This window comes from Tenrec ecaudatus, chromosome 14 (genome assembly GCF_050624435.1).
Source record: "Tenrec ecaudatus isolate mTenEca1 chromosome 14, mTenEca1.hap1, whole genome shotgun sequence".
Lineage (NCBI taxonomy): Eukaryota > Metazoa > Chordata > Mammalia > Afrosoricida > Tenrecidae > Tenrec > Tenrec ecaudatus.
In genome coordinates, this window is record NC_134543.1 from 50115376 (window position 1) to 50127999 (window position 12624).

Consider the following 12624-nt stretch of genomic DNA (forward strand, 5'->3'; position numbering starts at 1 on the left):
GACAGCGGTTCTAACCCACCAGGAGCTCTGCAGCAGGACAAAGATGGGAGGATCTGCCCTGCGACCGTCTAGGTCTCCTATAGAGTGGTGTGAGCCTATAGGTGGATATGAGTCAGCATGAATTCAAAGGCCAAGTGGGTTTGGTTTATAGAGCTTATATTCTTGTTTCTATCAAAATTTGTATTTGCGAATGTTTCACACCTTGTACTTTTCCTGACTTGCTAGTGTTATGATGCCTCATCTGATTCTGGAAACCGCAAGACTAGCCTGTATGAACGCCAGGAAGCTGGGAAACCCGCTCCGACGTATCCAGCCCCTACCTTTCCTGGGGATAAGTCTGGTCCGAGGGGTAGCCAGCCAGGACCACCTGGGACAAATCCCAGCTCCTTCACTCCGGGATCCTATCCTGCGCCTTCTGCACCGGGAGTCCACCCATACCAGCCGAGCCCAAACACAGGCTGCCAGCTTTCTGATGAGTCCTATGTGCACAACACTGGTTCTTCTAGTCCCATGGTGAGCTGCAGCCCTTCTGGGCATGGCATGGATTAGGACCTAGCTAAAGGCACAGCTCTCTGGGGCGGGGGAGGGGCAGTGGAGCCCTCCCTCTCAACTAGGGCTCAGTCAGAGTATGTTGGCCTAGAGGGCTGCACTGGCTCCTACTGAGTTTCTGACGTGTACTGTGACGGTCAGGGGGAGTGCACCATTGGGAGGACTCTGGAGGGAGCTTTAATGGAAATCGAGTCCTACTAGTGGGGAAAGTTCTGGATCTTATTCTTAATGAGCACTGAGAACTCAGCACAGGCTGGAGTGGGCTCCCACCTGGCTCATCTTCTTTGACCCTGCGGTCACCCCCAAGTTCCTCTGACTATCTGTCCAGATGACACATGAGAAGTGACATAGCACCCCACAGCCATAGAGAGGGACTGAGGGGTAAGCTGGTTTTGAAAACTTTTGTTGTGAGTGAAGGATTGAAGTTGTAAGCATGCAATTAAATTGGGGGTGGGGGCAGGGGTGGCAGAGAGGCCAAGTGGGGGGCACTCAGACGAATCTCAGACATAGAAGTGACCTTTCAAGGAATGACCTTCCACCTGGTCGGGAGTAAAGACTGACACACGGGGAAGAGTGAGGTGGGACGGGACGAGGCCACTGAGGACGCTGTAGAAGTCCGCACATGGGGCGTCTGGTATGTGAGCAGGTCAGCTGAGAGGAGAGTTTGGAGGAATTGGGCAAAGTCGGTGCCGTTGCGCTGAGCCTGACCTCGAGCCAGGTAGGTGAGCTGCGGGCACAGAGGCGCGTGGAGGCGAGGAGGCAGCTGGGAGAGACAGGACAGGGAGAACACTTGCCCTGCCGGGATCGACTGGTGAGGTTTCAGGGCTCAGAGGCGATCCTGACCCTTCCAGCCCGGACGACTGGAGCATCAGGGAGCATGCGCCTCGCCCCGGGGTCTCCGCCATAGAAGTGAGATGACAAAGGGACCGCCATCGCTCAGAAAGCAGCCCAATAAGACACACCTTGTGCCTCTGCTGTGGCTGCAGACCTGCCCCCTACAGAGTCGCCCTGTGGCCAGTGTGGCTCCCCTGCCAAGCCCAACACAGGGATCCCTGGAGCAGCCGGGCTGAAGACGATGCCCACTGGTGCCGGTCCCATGAGACACCGGAAAACGGTCTCCCGCCGACGCGGGCGTGGGTTCTGTGGGGACCACAGGAACACCCAGGAAGGCCGCTACTGCGGCCCCCAGTAGCTGAAGGAGTTCTCAATCAAGGTCCTCTTGTCCACAGCGCATCTGGTGTTAGAAACAGAGAAAGCCAGCAAGCATCAGCAGGCCTGAGAAGCCAGGGGGGAGGGGGGCACGGAGGCAGGAGGGCACTTGGGGCCCACGCTGTGGGACTGGAGGCCTGGCAGCAGGTCCAGAGAGGAGACAGGTTTGGGTAGCGCCTGAGCGCAGAGATCAGGAGGGCGGGTAATAGTGGAACCTTGGCAGCAAAAGGAGCCCATAGGGGGACACAGGAAGTCAAGGACAGAGCTTTGAGCATGTTCCCAGCCCTTTGGACATAAATGTCTACAAAGAGCTGTGAACTGGAGAATGGGACCACTAGCAAGTGCTGGTCCCACCGATTCTCACTGGACCCTGCCTTCAGACAGAGCACCCTGCTTGTGCTGTGGGAACAGAGTGGGGGGGGACCCAGAAGCCCTCCTGGGTGACTCTATTCCTGTCCTCAGGGGACAACTCCCACTGGGCACCTGGCTGCATAGCAATACCGACGATGAAATGTGTCGTGACCAGGGTCTAAGGGTGGCACAGAAAGGCACCTGACTGCCGGTGCGGATCAAGCCGTATCAGAACCGAGTTTGGTGAAGGACTAGGATTGGTGTCGTCGCTGTCAATGTTGTGGCTTGTGCTGTCCATGCACGGCTGGTGGTTCGGTGTCCCATAGACAAAGGGCTTCAGGGAGGGTCAAATGGGATTCCCACGTGCACAGAGATTGAACTTCACTAAGCTCTCCTCTCCTTCCCCAAGTCCATGTGACCCTTCCTTGGCTGACACACCTCCTCTTGCATCCCCAGACGGTGCCTTACTACCTGCCTTTGCCGGAAGGACTCAAGCCCCGCATGCAGGTCACCATCCTGGGTAAAGTCAGACCCAACGCCAACAGGTACAGAGCACCGTAGACGCACCCCCAGCACCCTGGTGAACTGGCTCCTGGAGACAGGACGCTCTATTTTGAACTTCAGTATGGTGTTGAGAATTCCGTATTTTGAACCATGGCTAGACTACAAGCACGGGCTGATCTCACCAACCAATATTGGACCCAATCAGGGTGGTGTAGTGGCTACAGGTGGAGCTGTGATCTGGGTTGTCGGCAGTTCAAACTCACCAGCAGCGCCTAGGGAGAAAGATTGGGCTGACCACTCCAGTAAACAGTGGCAGTCTCAGAAACCCACTGCGAGCCTATTGGACCTAGTTGTGGGTTGACCTCATGGCTTGACAATCCAACTACGTGGATCAAAACTGCCCCCCACTGGGCCCCAGGCCTCTTGAGCTCAGCTGCCCTTGCCCTCCTCACACTGGCTGTGCCAGCAGTCACAGGCCCTGGGCTCAGGGGCAGCTCCACGTGAATTCAGGCAGTAGCAGAACCCCAACCCGAACCCGCTGCCATGGAGGCAGTGCTGCTCAGAGAGAGCCCTGTGGGTGCCAGGCTGTAAGTCTGGACAGGAGTAGAAAGGCCCGTCTTTCTCCCCAGAGAGCCATGTGCTGGTTGCTGAAGAACGTGGCGTCTTGGTGCTGGCGTTGCCATATGCTCAGAAGAGCTTTGAGGCTGGGCAGGTGCGGCGTTTTCATGTCTAGTGGGGCTGTCGCTGCACAGTAGCCCGCATTTCAAGCAGCTGCTCTTGCCATATGATTTTTCCAAGTGCTCACCCAGGTCACTCCCAGTGGACCGCGACCCACCCTGAGCTGTGTCATATGCACAGAGCACTCTGTCCACCTGCCTGAGCACAGGGCCAGGGAGAAGGCTCGCCCCCTTTGCAGAGAAAAGGCGTCTCCCCATTCTGCAGTCTCAGCTGTGGGAACTGGTTGCTTCAGGGGGGCTAGAGAGGGGTAAGCTTTCCTGAGGGGAATCCAGGCTGGTTTCTGGGTTCCCTGCCAGGTCCTGGCCCAGCTCTCCCTCCTGCCTGCATTGACAAATCCCTGGACCAGACCCAGGAGGGTTGAGAGTGCAGAGTCACCTACTCAGCTGGTGGGTTACCAAGAGGAGATTTCGCTCTGATCAGATCTTGCTGCTTCACACCCTCCATTTTCTGCACCCCCAGCCAGCCTCCTCTGCATCCGTGTGGCAGGAACTGCCATAGGCGAATCCCTTCTTGCCCTTCGCCCAGACTGCGCCTCTCAAACCCCATCTTCCCTGCCTGGCTCCTCCCTCTCCCCCCCCCCCCACCCAGTCTCAGGGAGCCCACAGCCTCTCCTGTGCTCCCAGTGCTCCTGAGGTGTATCATCTGCTCTCCCTCCCACAGCCCTTCCCCCCCTTCTCCCCCCCCACTCCCGCCACAGCCACACTGTGGGGCTGTGATCTCTCTGCAGCTGTTGCTCTGGGCCCGCGGTTGAGGAACACTGGAGACTGGCACAGACATGGGCAGATCAAAATTTCCTGCAAATTCTGTGAGGATTGCAAGAAAACCACTGCCTGAGTAGACGGCGGGGGCGGGGGGGGCGGGAGGGGGGGATGTTCTACCTTCTCCCCGAGGAGCAAACACCGGGGCTCCCAGAAGTGCCTGGGAAAAGGCAGCACCCTTTTGATTCCATTTGCCCACGATTCTTTGGAAGCCTCTCCTGTTCTTGGATAGATGTAGTCTAATGTAAAGCCCTTTGCCTCTCGCGTGGCTTCCCGTGAGAATCTGGTGACTCTGGGGAACAGGACGGTTTGTGAGCCAGTCAGAATGCCCAGCTGAGAAAGCAGGTAGTGGAGCTGGATGGAGTTCAGACATCGCATTAAAACAAAGGTTTCAAAACTTATTTGGCCCACCATCCCCTTTTACCGACAAAATAATTACTCACTATTGCCCCCCCCACCCACCCGCCCTACACACAGTACCCCCAGCACTGAAAGACAATTGTCCTAGAGCTGACGATCCTGGGTAAAGTGTCGGTCTCTGCTCTCGCACACTTCCTGGCGTGTTCCAGCACCCCAGCCAGAGCTGTCGCGCACTTTGGGATGTGCTGCGTTGAGACAAGAACACCAGCTATTTCTGTGGTCAGTGCTCTGAGACAGCTCAGTCCCTTGGCAATGAAAGGGACCTTATGTTGGTATCAACATTCAAGGAGAACGGGCAGGGTCAAAAGTTCAGCTAGCACATGCAGTCATTCCAAGTCACATCCTGGAGCGTTAGAAGCACTCACTGTCAGGACTTTATAACTTCGCATCAGGAGGCTGACCGTGAAGCACAGCATCCACTCATGCTCTTTGAATAGGCTTCTGGGTAGTGATGAGGGAGGCAGGTGTTTGTTAGCTCTGAAGGACGTCGCGGACTTGTTCAAAGCAGCCTGGCTGGGCAGGAAAGGGCAAGCATTCTGATCTACAATGTCAGACATACCGTGTCCTCAACGTGGCTCTACTCAGAAACGTTGACGGGTTTTTATGAGGTGAGGTAGGTAGTACAGAGAGAATTCCTGCTGCCTAGGAGGAGGCGACAAAGAGAGAGAGACAAGGAAAGGCATCGCAGATCGCCTTGCTTTTGTCTAGATATGATGCTCAGCTGTGGAACACGCGGCTGGTAGAATTTCCAGTATGACCCTGTGCGTTCCTTTGCTTTCTGTTGTGAAAAATTTCCCGTTTCTTTAAATGAATTGCTCTTCAGAGGACTACAGTCTTCCCTTGATGCAAATGGTGCCCAGTTTCAATCATTTTAATCATCTGGTCTTTGGTTTACCACAGTTTTGGTATCGAGTTCAAGCAAGGGGCTAATGTTCCCTTCCACTTCAACCCACGGTTCCATGAGGACAACAAGAAGGTCATTGTCTGTAACTCGAAGCATGGTGACCTGTGGGGCGAGGAAGAGATGACGACTATGTTCCCCTTTGAAAGTGGGAAACCATTCAAAGTAAGTGTTGCTGCCATTCTATATTGACCCTGTACGTGTTCCACGGTGCACCCCTCTAAGTCACCATGTACTTCGAGTGAGTTGTTCACACCTGTCTTGGGGTCCCTACCCAGTACATCCACTCCCTATCCCGGGGGATGGCGCATTTACCAACGAGTTTCACGCCCTCCACACTTCCCCTGAACCTCAGAGGCGGCATCTCGTTGAAAATGGAAAAGAGAGACGGCATCTTTAATGGAATCACACTGGAAATAGCGTATGGTTGGTCTGAGACTCATTTTCTTACACCAATGTAGTTGTAATGGAGAGCAAAGCTCAGTTTTCTCAATGCTAAAATTATGCTAAGAATTCATAAGTTTTACCCAATAACAGGCTCTCCATTCTTCACTCCTTCCTCCCCTCAGAGGCTACACATGGGTATCTTTTTTCAGCCCTTTCTGTGACATTCAGTGAACCTTGCATTGTTAAGAACGAATCAGTTCCCCTGCTTCAGCAAGTCATTATTGGACCAACACCACTGGGCTTGTTTTAAGTGTGTTGTTGTTGTTGTTAGGTTCCACTTGGTTGGTTCCAGCCCACAAAGACCCTATGCACACGGCCCGCTCCAGTTATCCTCACAATTGTTCTTGTTCTGGAGCCTCTGCTACAGCCGCGCTGTCAGTCCATCCCTGGAGGGCCACCTTGTTCACCAAGCATGCTGTCTTTCTGCGGAGAGCGGTCTCTCCTGGCAATGTGTCCGAAGTACTTAAGACAAAGTCTCTTCATCCTGGCCTCTCAGGAGCATTCTGGCCGTACTTCTTCCAAGACAGATGGTTTGTCTTTGGCGTGGTCCATGGGGCTTTCCATATTTTTCTCCAGCTCCACCATTCAATTGCATTGATTCTTCTTCAGTCTTCCACATTCAATGTCCCACTGTTTTTTCTTTTTAGAGAAATTTAATTTTGTGTGTCATCCTTGTGCAAGGACCGTACCAATCTTTTTGATAATTTTCCAATTTTAGTACCTGTGCTGCTGAAATGAGCACCAATGCACGCGAGGCAATGGAAAATACCATGATGGGTCAGGAGCGCCTCAGTCCTCAAAGTAACATCCTGGCTTTTCAGTACTCTACAGAGGTCTTGTGCAGCACATGTAACTTGTCCTTTGATCTCTTGACTACTGCTTCCATGAGCACTGATTGTGGATCCCAGCAAGACAAAGTCCTTGACAATTTCAACCTTTTGCCATTGATTATGATGTTACCTATTGGTCCAGTTGTGAGGATTTTGGTCTTCTTTATACTGAGTGATAATCTCCATTCAAGACTGCCATCCTTGATCTTCATTAGCAAGTGTCTCAAGTCTTTCTCTCTTTCAGCAAGCAAGACTGTGTCATCTGAATACTGAAGGTTGTTAATAAGTCTTCCTCCAAGCCTGATGTCTCATTCTTCTTCTATAATCCAGCTTATGGAATGATTTGCTTAGACAGTGTGAATAAAGTATGGTGGGAGGATACAACCCTGTCGCACACCTTTCCTGATTTTAAACCATGCCATCTTCCCTTTTTCCGTTCTCACAATTTCCTCACGATCGTGTCCAAGTTCCTCATGAGCACTTTGAACTGTTCTGGAATTCCCATTTTTCTCAAAGTCATCCATAGTTTTTTATGATCCAAACAGTCGAATACCTTGACAGTCAATAAAACACAAGTAAATATCTTTCTGGTATTCTCTGCTTTGAGCCAAGATCCATCTGACATGAACAGTGATATTCCTCATTCCATGTCCTCTTCTGAATCTGGCAACTCCCTGCCTATGTACTGTTGCAACCAGTGTTGGATGATCTTCAGCAAAATTTCACTTGCATGTGACGTCAGTGATGTTGTTCTCTAGTTTGAGCATTCTGTGGGGTCACTCTCCTTTGGAATAGGTACAAATATGTATCTCTTCAGTCAGTTGGCCAAGATGCTTCCGCATCCGTCAATATTTTGGTTTCCTAACTCTAGGTCTTTGAGCATTTCATTTTATTTGTCTTTGTCTTCTCCAGCTGCCCTTTGGCGTTTTCTATTCAGCTCTTTAACTCCATCCTTTCTTCCATTTGCCTTAGCTACTCTCGGATGAAGAGCAAACTTCAGAGTCTCTTTTGACATCCCCTTTGAGCTTTTTTCCCCCTTCATTTCCTGCTTTTTAATGACTGTTTGCTTTGTTAGCGAATGATGTTCTTGATGTCCTCCCACAGCTCAGCCAGTCTTTGGTCAATAGTGTTCAGGCATCAAAACTGTTCTTGAAATGTCCTTGAAATTCAGGTGGGATCGACTCAAGGTCATATCTCACGGGCTGGTTTTCATTTTCTTCAGCTTCACCCTGAACTTACATGTGAGCAGTTGGTGGTCTGCTCCACAGCCGGCCCCTGGCCTGGTTTGAGCTGCTGATATTGAACTTCTCCAGGATCTCTTCCCACAGATGTCGTCAGGTTGAGTTTTTGTGTATTCCACCTGAGAAGTCCAAGTGTGTTGTTGTTTGAACAAGTCAGAATTTTTTTCAGAATTCTATCATGTGACTTCCAGTTTATCACCAAATCCATATTTGCCAACGTCTATCCTTTCATCCTTTTCTCCAACTTTTGTATTCCCAGCACCGATAATTATCAATGCATCCTGATCGCATGTTTGATCCACTTCTGACTGAAGTGACTGGTAAAATTCTTAAATCTCATCTTCACCAGCTCCTGTGGCTGGTGCATATGTTGAATAATAGTTATAGTCGTTGGAGTCCCTTGAATGTGGGTAGACACAGTGCTATCGCAGCAGGATTTCACATCACAATCGATTTTGCAGTGTCTTTTCAGACAACGAATGCCATTCCTCCTGGCGGTATTATTCCCAGTATAGTAAATCATATGATTTTCTGTTTCAAAATGACTAATACTAGTCCATTTTAGCTCATTAATATCCAAGAAATCAGCTCCTCCTCAGTCACAGTTTGAGTGCCCGCCTCCCCAGGGGGTCCCTGGTCCGGCACTGTCGATGAACACGTCTGTGTCCATCAGGACTTCAGCATGTTGGCCGTTTTTCACAAGAGTGAGGCTCTCAGTGGCTCCTCCCTCATTAGTGGGCAGCGGTCCTTCTTCCTTGTCCATTCTTAGTCTGAAAGCGCTGCTGAAACCCGCTCACTTTGAGTGATCCTGCTGGCATTGGAAATACTAATATCACAAGCCCCAGCCTCATGGCAACACACAGAAACTGACAGGCAAGAAGTGGGGGTTAAGTGTAGAATGGTCCCTAAAGCAGCTAGATGGTAAGAACCACAGGGCAGGGCTAATGCTGATGACAGTCTTCATTTGGGGGCCATCTGTCCATACCTTACTTAATAGTTTTCCATTGTTTACAGTGCCAGGGTCCTCAAACTGTTTAAACAGGGGGCCAGTTCATTGTCCCTCAGACCCGTTGGAGGGCCGGACTATAGTTTAAAAAAACAACACTATGAACAAATTCCTATGCACACTACACAGATCTTATTTTGAAGTAAAAACAAAACGGGGCAAAAACACCCGGGGGCTGGATAAATGTCCTCGGTGGCCCACGGGCTGTAGTTTGAGGACCCCTGGTTTAGACAATCTCAGGCCCCAAAGGATGGTGATCATTTCTAGATGTATTTTAACCAAATTGTGTAATATCAAGCCACACACATAAATCTTCGTTGTGTAGAATAATTTCATTCAAGGAGTACAGGTTTAAAATTTAGACAAACCCAAAAAACAAAACTAGTGCCCTCAAGTCGATCCTGACGCTTAGCAGCCCTGTAGCACAGAGCAGACCGCAGTTGCTTCCAGAGACTTCCATCGTTACAGGAACAGACAATCTCTTCTTTCTCCTGACGAGTTCTTGGTGGGTTTGAACCACTGGCCTTCAGGTCGGCATCTCAGTGTGTAACCCTCTATGCTGCCAGAGCTCATAAAATTTAGATATTGTCAAATTACTTCTTCCACTGTCGGTTGCAAGAATGTGCTCCACCCACTCTGGCTCAAACTAGTTATTATCAATCACTGTAACATTTCCCACTCTGTTAGGGCCTTCCTACCACAAGATTGATGTTTACGTGTTTGAAGCCACCAAAGAGCCCACGGGTTTTTTTTTAAGAGTTTACTTCTGTTGTCGAGACTATACATAATAAATTATGCACCAATTCAAGTATCATATGTACAATTCAGTGGCATACATATGGACCAGTTAGTAATCTTTTCCTTTCTGGCTTCACCTGGGTAATGCCGTCTCGTAATTTTGTCATTTCTTTTGTTTGCTTACATCTTTGATTAATTTTGAGTCTTTTTTGGTCAAGTGCCTGTGTCTGGTCCTGATTCCATTCTATAGATGAATGTAGAGGTGAAGTGTTGTCTTGGACCTGTGTGGGCATCTCTAACAGCCCTGAGTATGTGCCATTGCAGATCCAAATCCCGGTTGCAGATGGCTGCTTCAAGGTTGACGTGAATGATTCTCACTTGCTGCAGTACAACCATCGGATGAAAAATCTTCATGAAATCAACCAACTGAAAATCTTTGGTGACATTGACCTCATCAGTGCATCACATACTATGACATAATCTTAAAGGGTCAGATATTTTAAAAAAATGAAATTTGTGTGTAAATTTTACACATATATAACACATTTAAAAGCTTCATGTTCACTATGAGTTAAAAATTACATTTATCCATCAGTATCCATCTTGTGATTCACCCATTTAATAAATATTCTGAGTTATCTGCCTATTTGTCATTTTGAGTAGTTTATTTTACATAATGCAATGGACTCAATAGAAAAAAACCCTGTAGCAATATCAATACTGCATTACCTAACCAAACCTAACCCACTGCCATCAAGTCAATTCCAACTCAGAGCAGCCCTGAGCAGGGCTTCCAGGGCTCTCAATCGTTATGGAAGCAGGCAGTCTCATCTTTCTCTTGCAGAGCAACTGGTGGCTTTGAACCACCAACCTTGTGGTTAGCAGTCCAAAACGCTCCTGACAGTGCTATCAGGGCTCTTTCACTACTGTTTGAGAACCTCCCAATTTTTTCTATTCTTGCTAAAATATTTTTAAGGGAAAAATGGATAGAAGGAAATACTTTATCTAAATTATCCTCTCTCCTAAATTTTAGGAAAACAAAGTGGTTCTATAGGTACCTTATTCTTTCATTTTCTTATTTAAGTCAACATTATATTATCAGAAAAAAGAGAAAAATAGAAAAATGTATCCATCATTGAGCCACGATGAATAGACAATTATTGTGAGCATTCTGATGTGTCCTCTTTGCTCTCTTTTCTCTCTCCCAAGTAGAAGTCCCTGCTTTTATGTCAGTATTTGATACTCATATCAAACTATCTGGCCAAAGAGTCTTTTGTTTTCTAGATGAAATCTCTGGATCTGTAGAGGTAAACCTTGTTCTTATATTGGGGCTACAACTAGGTGCAAGCCCCACATCCATGCATATGTCTCCAGTTGATCTATGTCTCTGACTCACTTTGGAGGCGTCGTCATTTTATGTGAGAGAATGTCATCAATCATCACCGTGGGTCGTCACTTGCACTGGCGTCAAGTCAATGCTGGTGCAGAGGGACCCAACAGAATTAATCCTGTGAGTGTCCGAGCCCACAACTCTTCACAGGAGTAGAGTTTCCTCCTGCCCCTTTGGAGCTGACTGGTGGTTTCAAACTGCTGACCTTGTGGTTAGTAACCCAATGTGTAACCACTACCCATTGATAGTGTCATTAGTTTAGCTAGTAGTATAGAATTTAAAACAATACATGAATTAGTGCAATACATGAATTAGTGGTGTACAGATTAAACTCATAAGCGACTTAAAACTATTAACACAAAAAATGGGTGTTGTTGATAGGCAAAACTTTCAATAATAGTCACTGACTGCATCAGAACCAGGACCACCAGATTAATACATATAAAGCAAGGAGGGTATTAAAATCGTAAGTATATGGTCGTCCCGGGCCACCATTCATCAGGCACCCTCAAGGCAAGAGATTCACCAAATCCAACAGCTGCCAGTTCTTACCTTGGCAGAGCAAGAGTATACAGCATCTGCCTCTTCTCACGCTACGAAGTTTCTGCCTTAAGTCCAAGGGCTACAAGTGAGTCTGAGGTAAAGGCCAGGTCACGTACCAAGATTTCCACACCGAGTTCTTCTGGCATGTTCTATAAAGGATGTTGCGCCCCAAAAGGACAGAGTCTAAAGCGCCAGGATTCTATAGCACCCAGACTGGGTCACCAAGGGCTGGATAGAAACTAGGTCCAAAGTGTCCAATCAGGAACCAGGCATATTCTCCTTCAGGTTTCCACGTAAGCATTGGTAAGCATTTTTCCCCAATGGGATGTTGATCCTCCCTGTTTTCCCGAGTAGTCTGTTTTTTAGATAGACAGCCAACTTCAAACATTTAAGTATCCCCACTGTCAAAATAGTTTGCACACACGTGTGCCCTTCCTTTATTACCAGCACGCCTGTGTTAGAGTGGGTTCTCTAATGACGCATGTCTATCACATTGTAGAAGTTCACGCCAGGCTTTTCCTGACTTGCAGAAACTGATGAACAGGAAACAGAATGAGGAAGTCGACATATGTATATGGCGGGGTGGGGGGTGGAGAGGGGTAATTGAGTGGGGCTGATGTGTGTGGGGGGGTATTATGGGTTGATGGCTGATGGCTCCTAGAATCAGCAGGCAATGCAGTAGGAGATGCAGGGACCAGATTCAAGATCCAGCTCCAGCAGAAATCAAAGGGCCATAGAGAATTTGACTTGGCTTGGTCAATTTCTTCTACAAAAGGCCACACCCCCAAGGAGAGGTTGTCAGGCTGCAACCTGACTGACAGGTTGGGCTCCCTTCCTACCTTTACCCAGGAATGCCTGGTGGGCATAGCCCCGAGCCATCACAAAGCCAGAGGTTAACTAAATGCCCAAACGAGATCACACCATTTCATTTTATAGAAGGCCCAGCCACTTCTTTCTTTTTTTGTGTGAGTGAGAGTGAGTGAGAGAGTGAGTGAGTGA

At 48.7% G+C, this 12624-nt stretch overlaps 1 protein-coding gene and 1 pseudogene across 1 annotated transcript; one reads left to right on the top strand and one right to left on the bottom strand.

Annotated features, from left to right (window-relative positions):
• The first annotated feature begins 239 nt into the window (after positions 1–239).
• On the top strand, positions 240–10243 carry LOC142425934 (galectin-3-like). The gene is made up of 4 exons (XM_075531391.1): positions 240–513; positions 2566–2654; positions 5430–5595; positions 10017–10243. Exons 1-4 carry the CDS (start codon positions 511–513, stop codon positions 10170–10172), a joined length of 414 nt encoding a protein of 137 aa, XP_075387506.1. The 5' UTR covers positions 240–510; the 3' UTR covers positions 10173–10243.
• LOC142427040 (U6 spliceosomal RNA) lies at positions 6525–6619 on the bottom strand (annotated as a pseudogene).
• Positions 10244–12624: the final 2381 nt, after the last annotated feature.

Excerpts from the sequence above, each read along its gene's own strand:
- LOC142425934 (XM_075531391.1), top strand. Across the intron at positions 2,655-5,429 it reads GTCAGACCCAACGCCAACAG|TTTTGGTATCGAGTTCAAGC; the intron begins GTACAGAGCACC and ends GGTTTACCACAG. Across the intron at positions 5,596-10,016 it reads AAAGTGGGAAACCATTCAAA|ATCCAAATCCCGGTTGCAGA; the intron begins GTAAGTGTTGCT and ends GTGCCATTGCAG.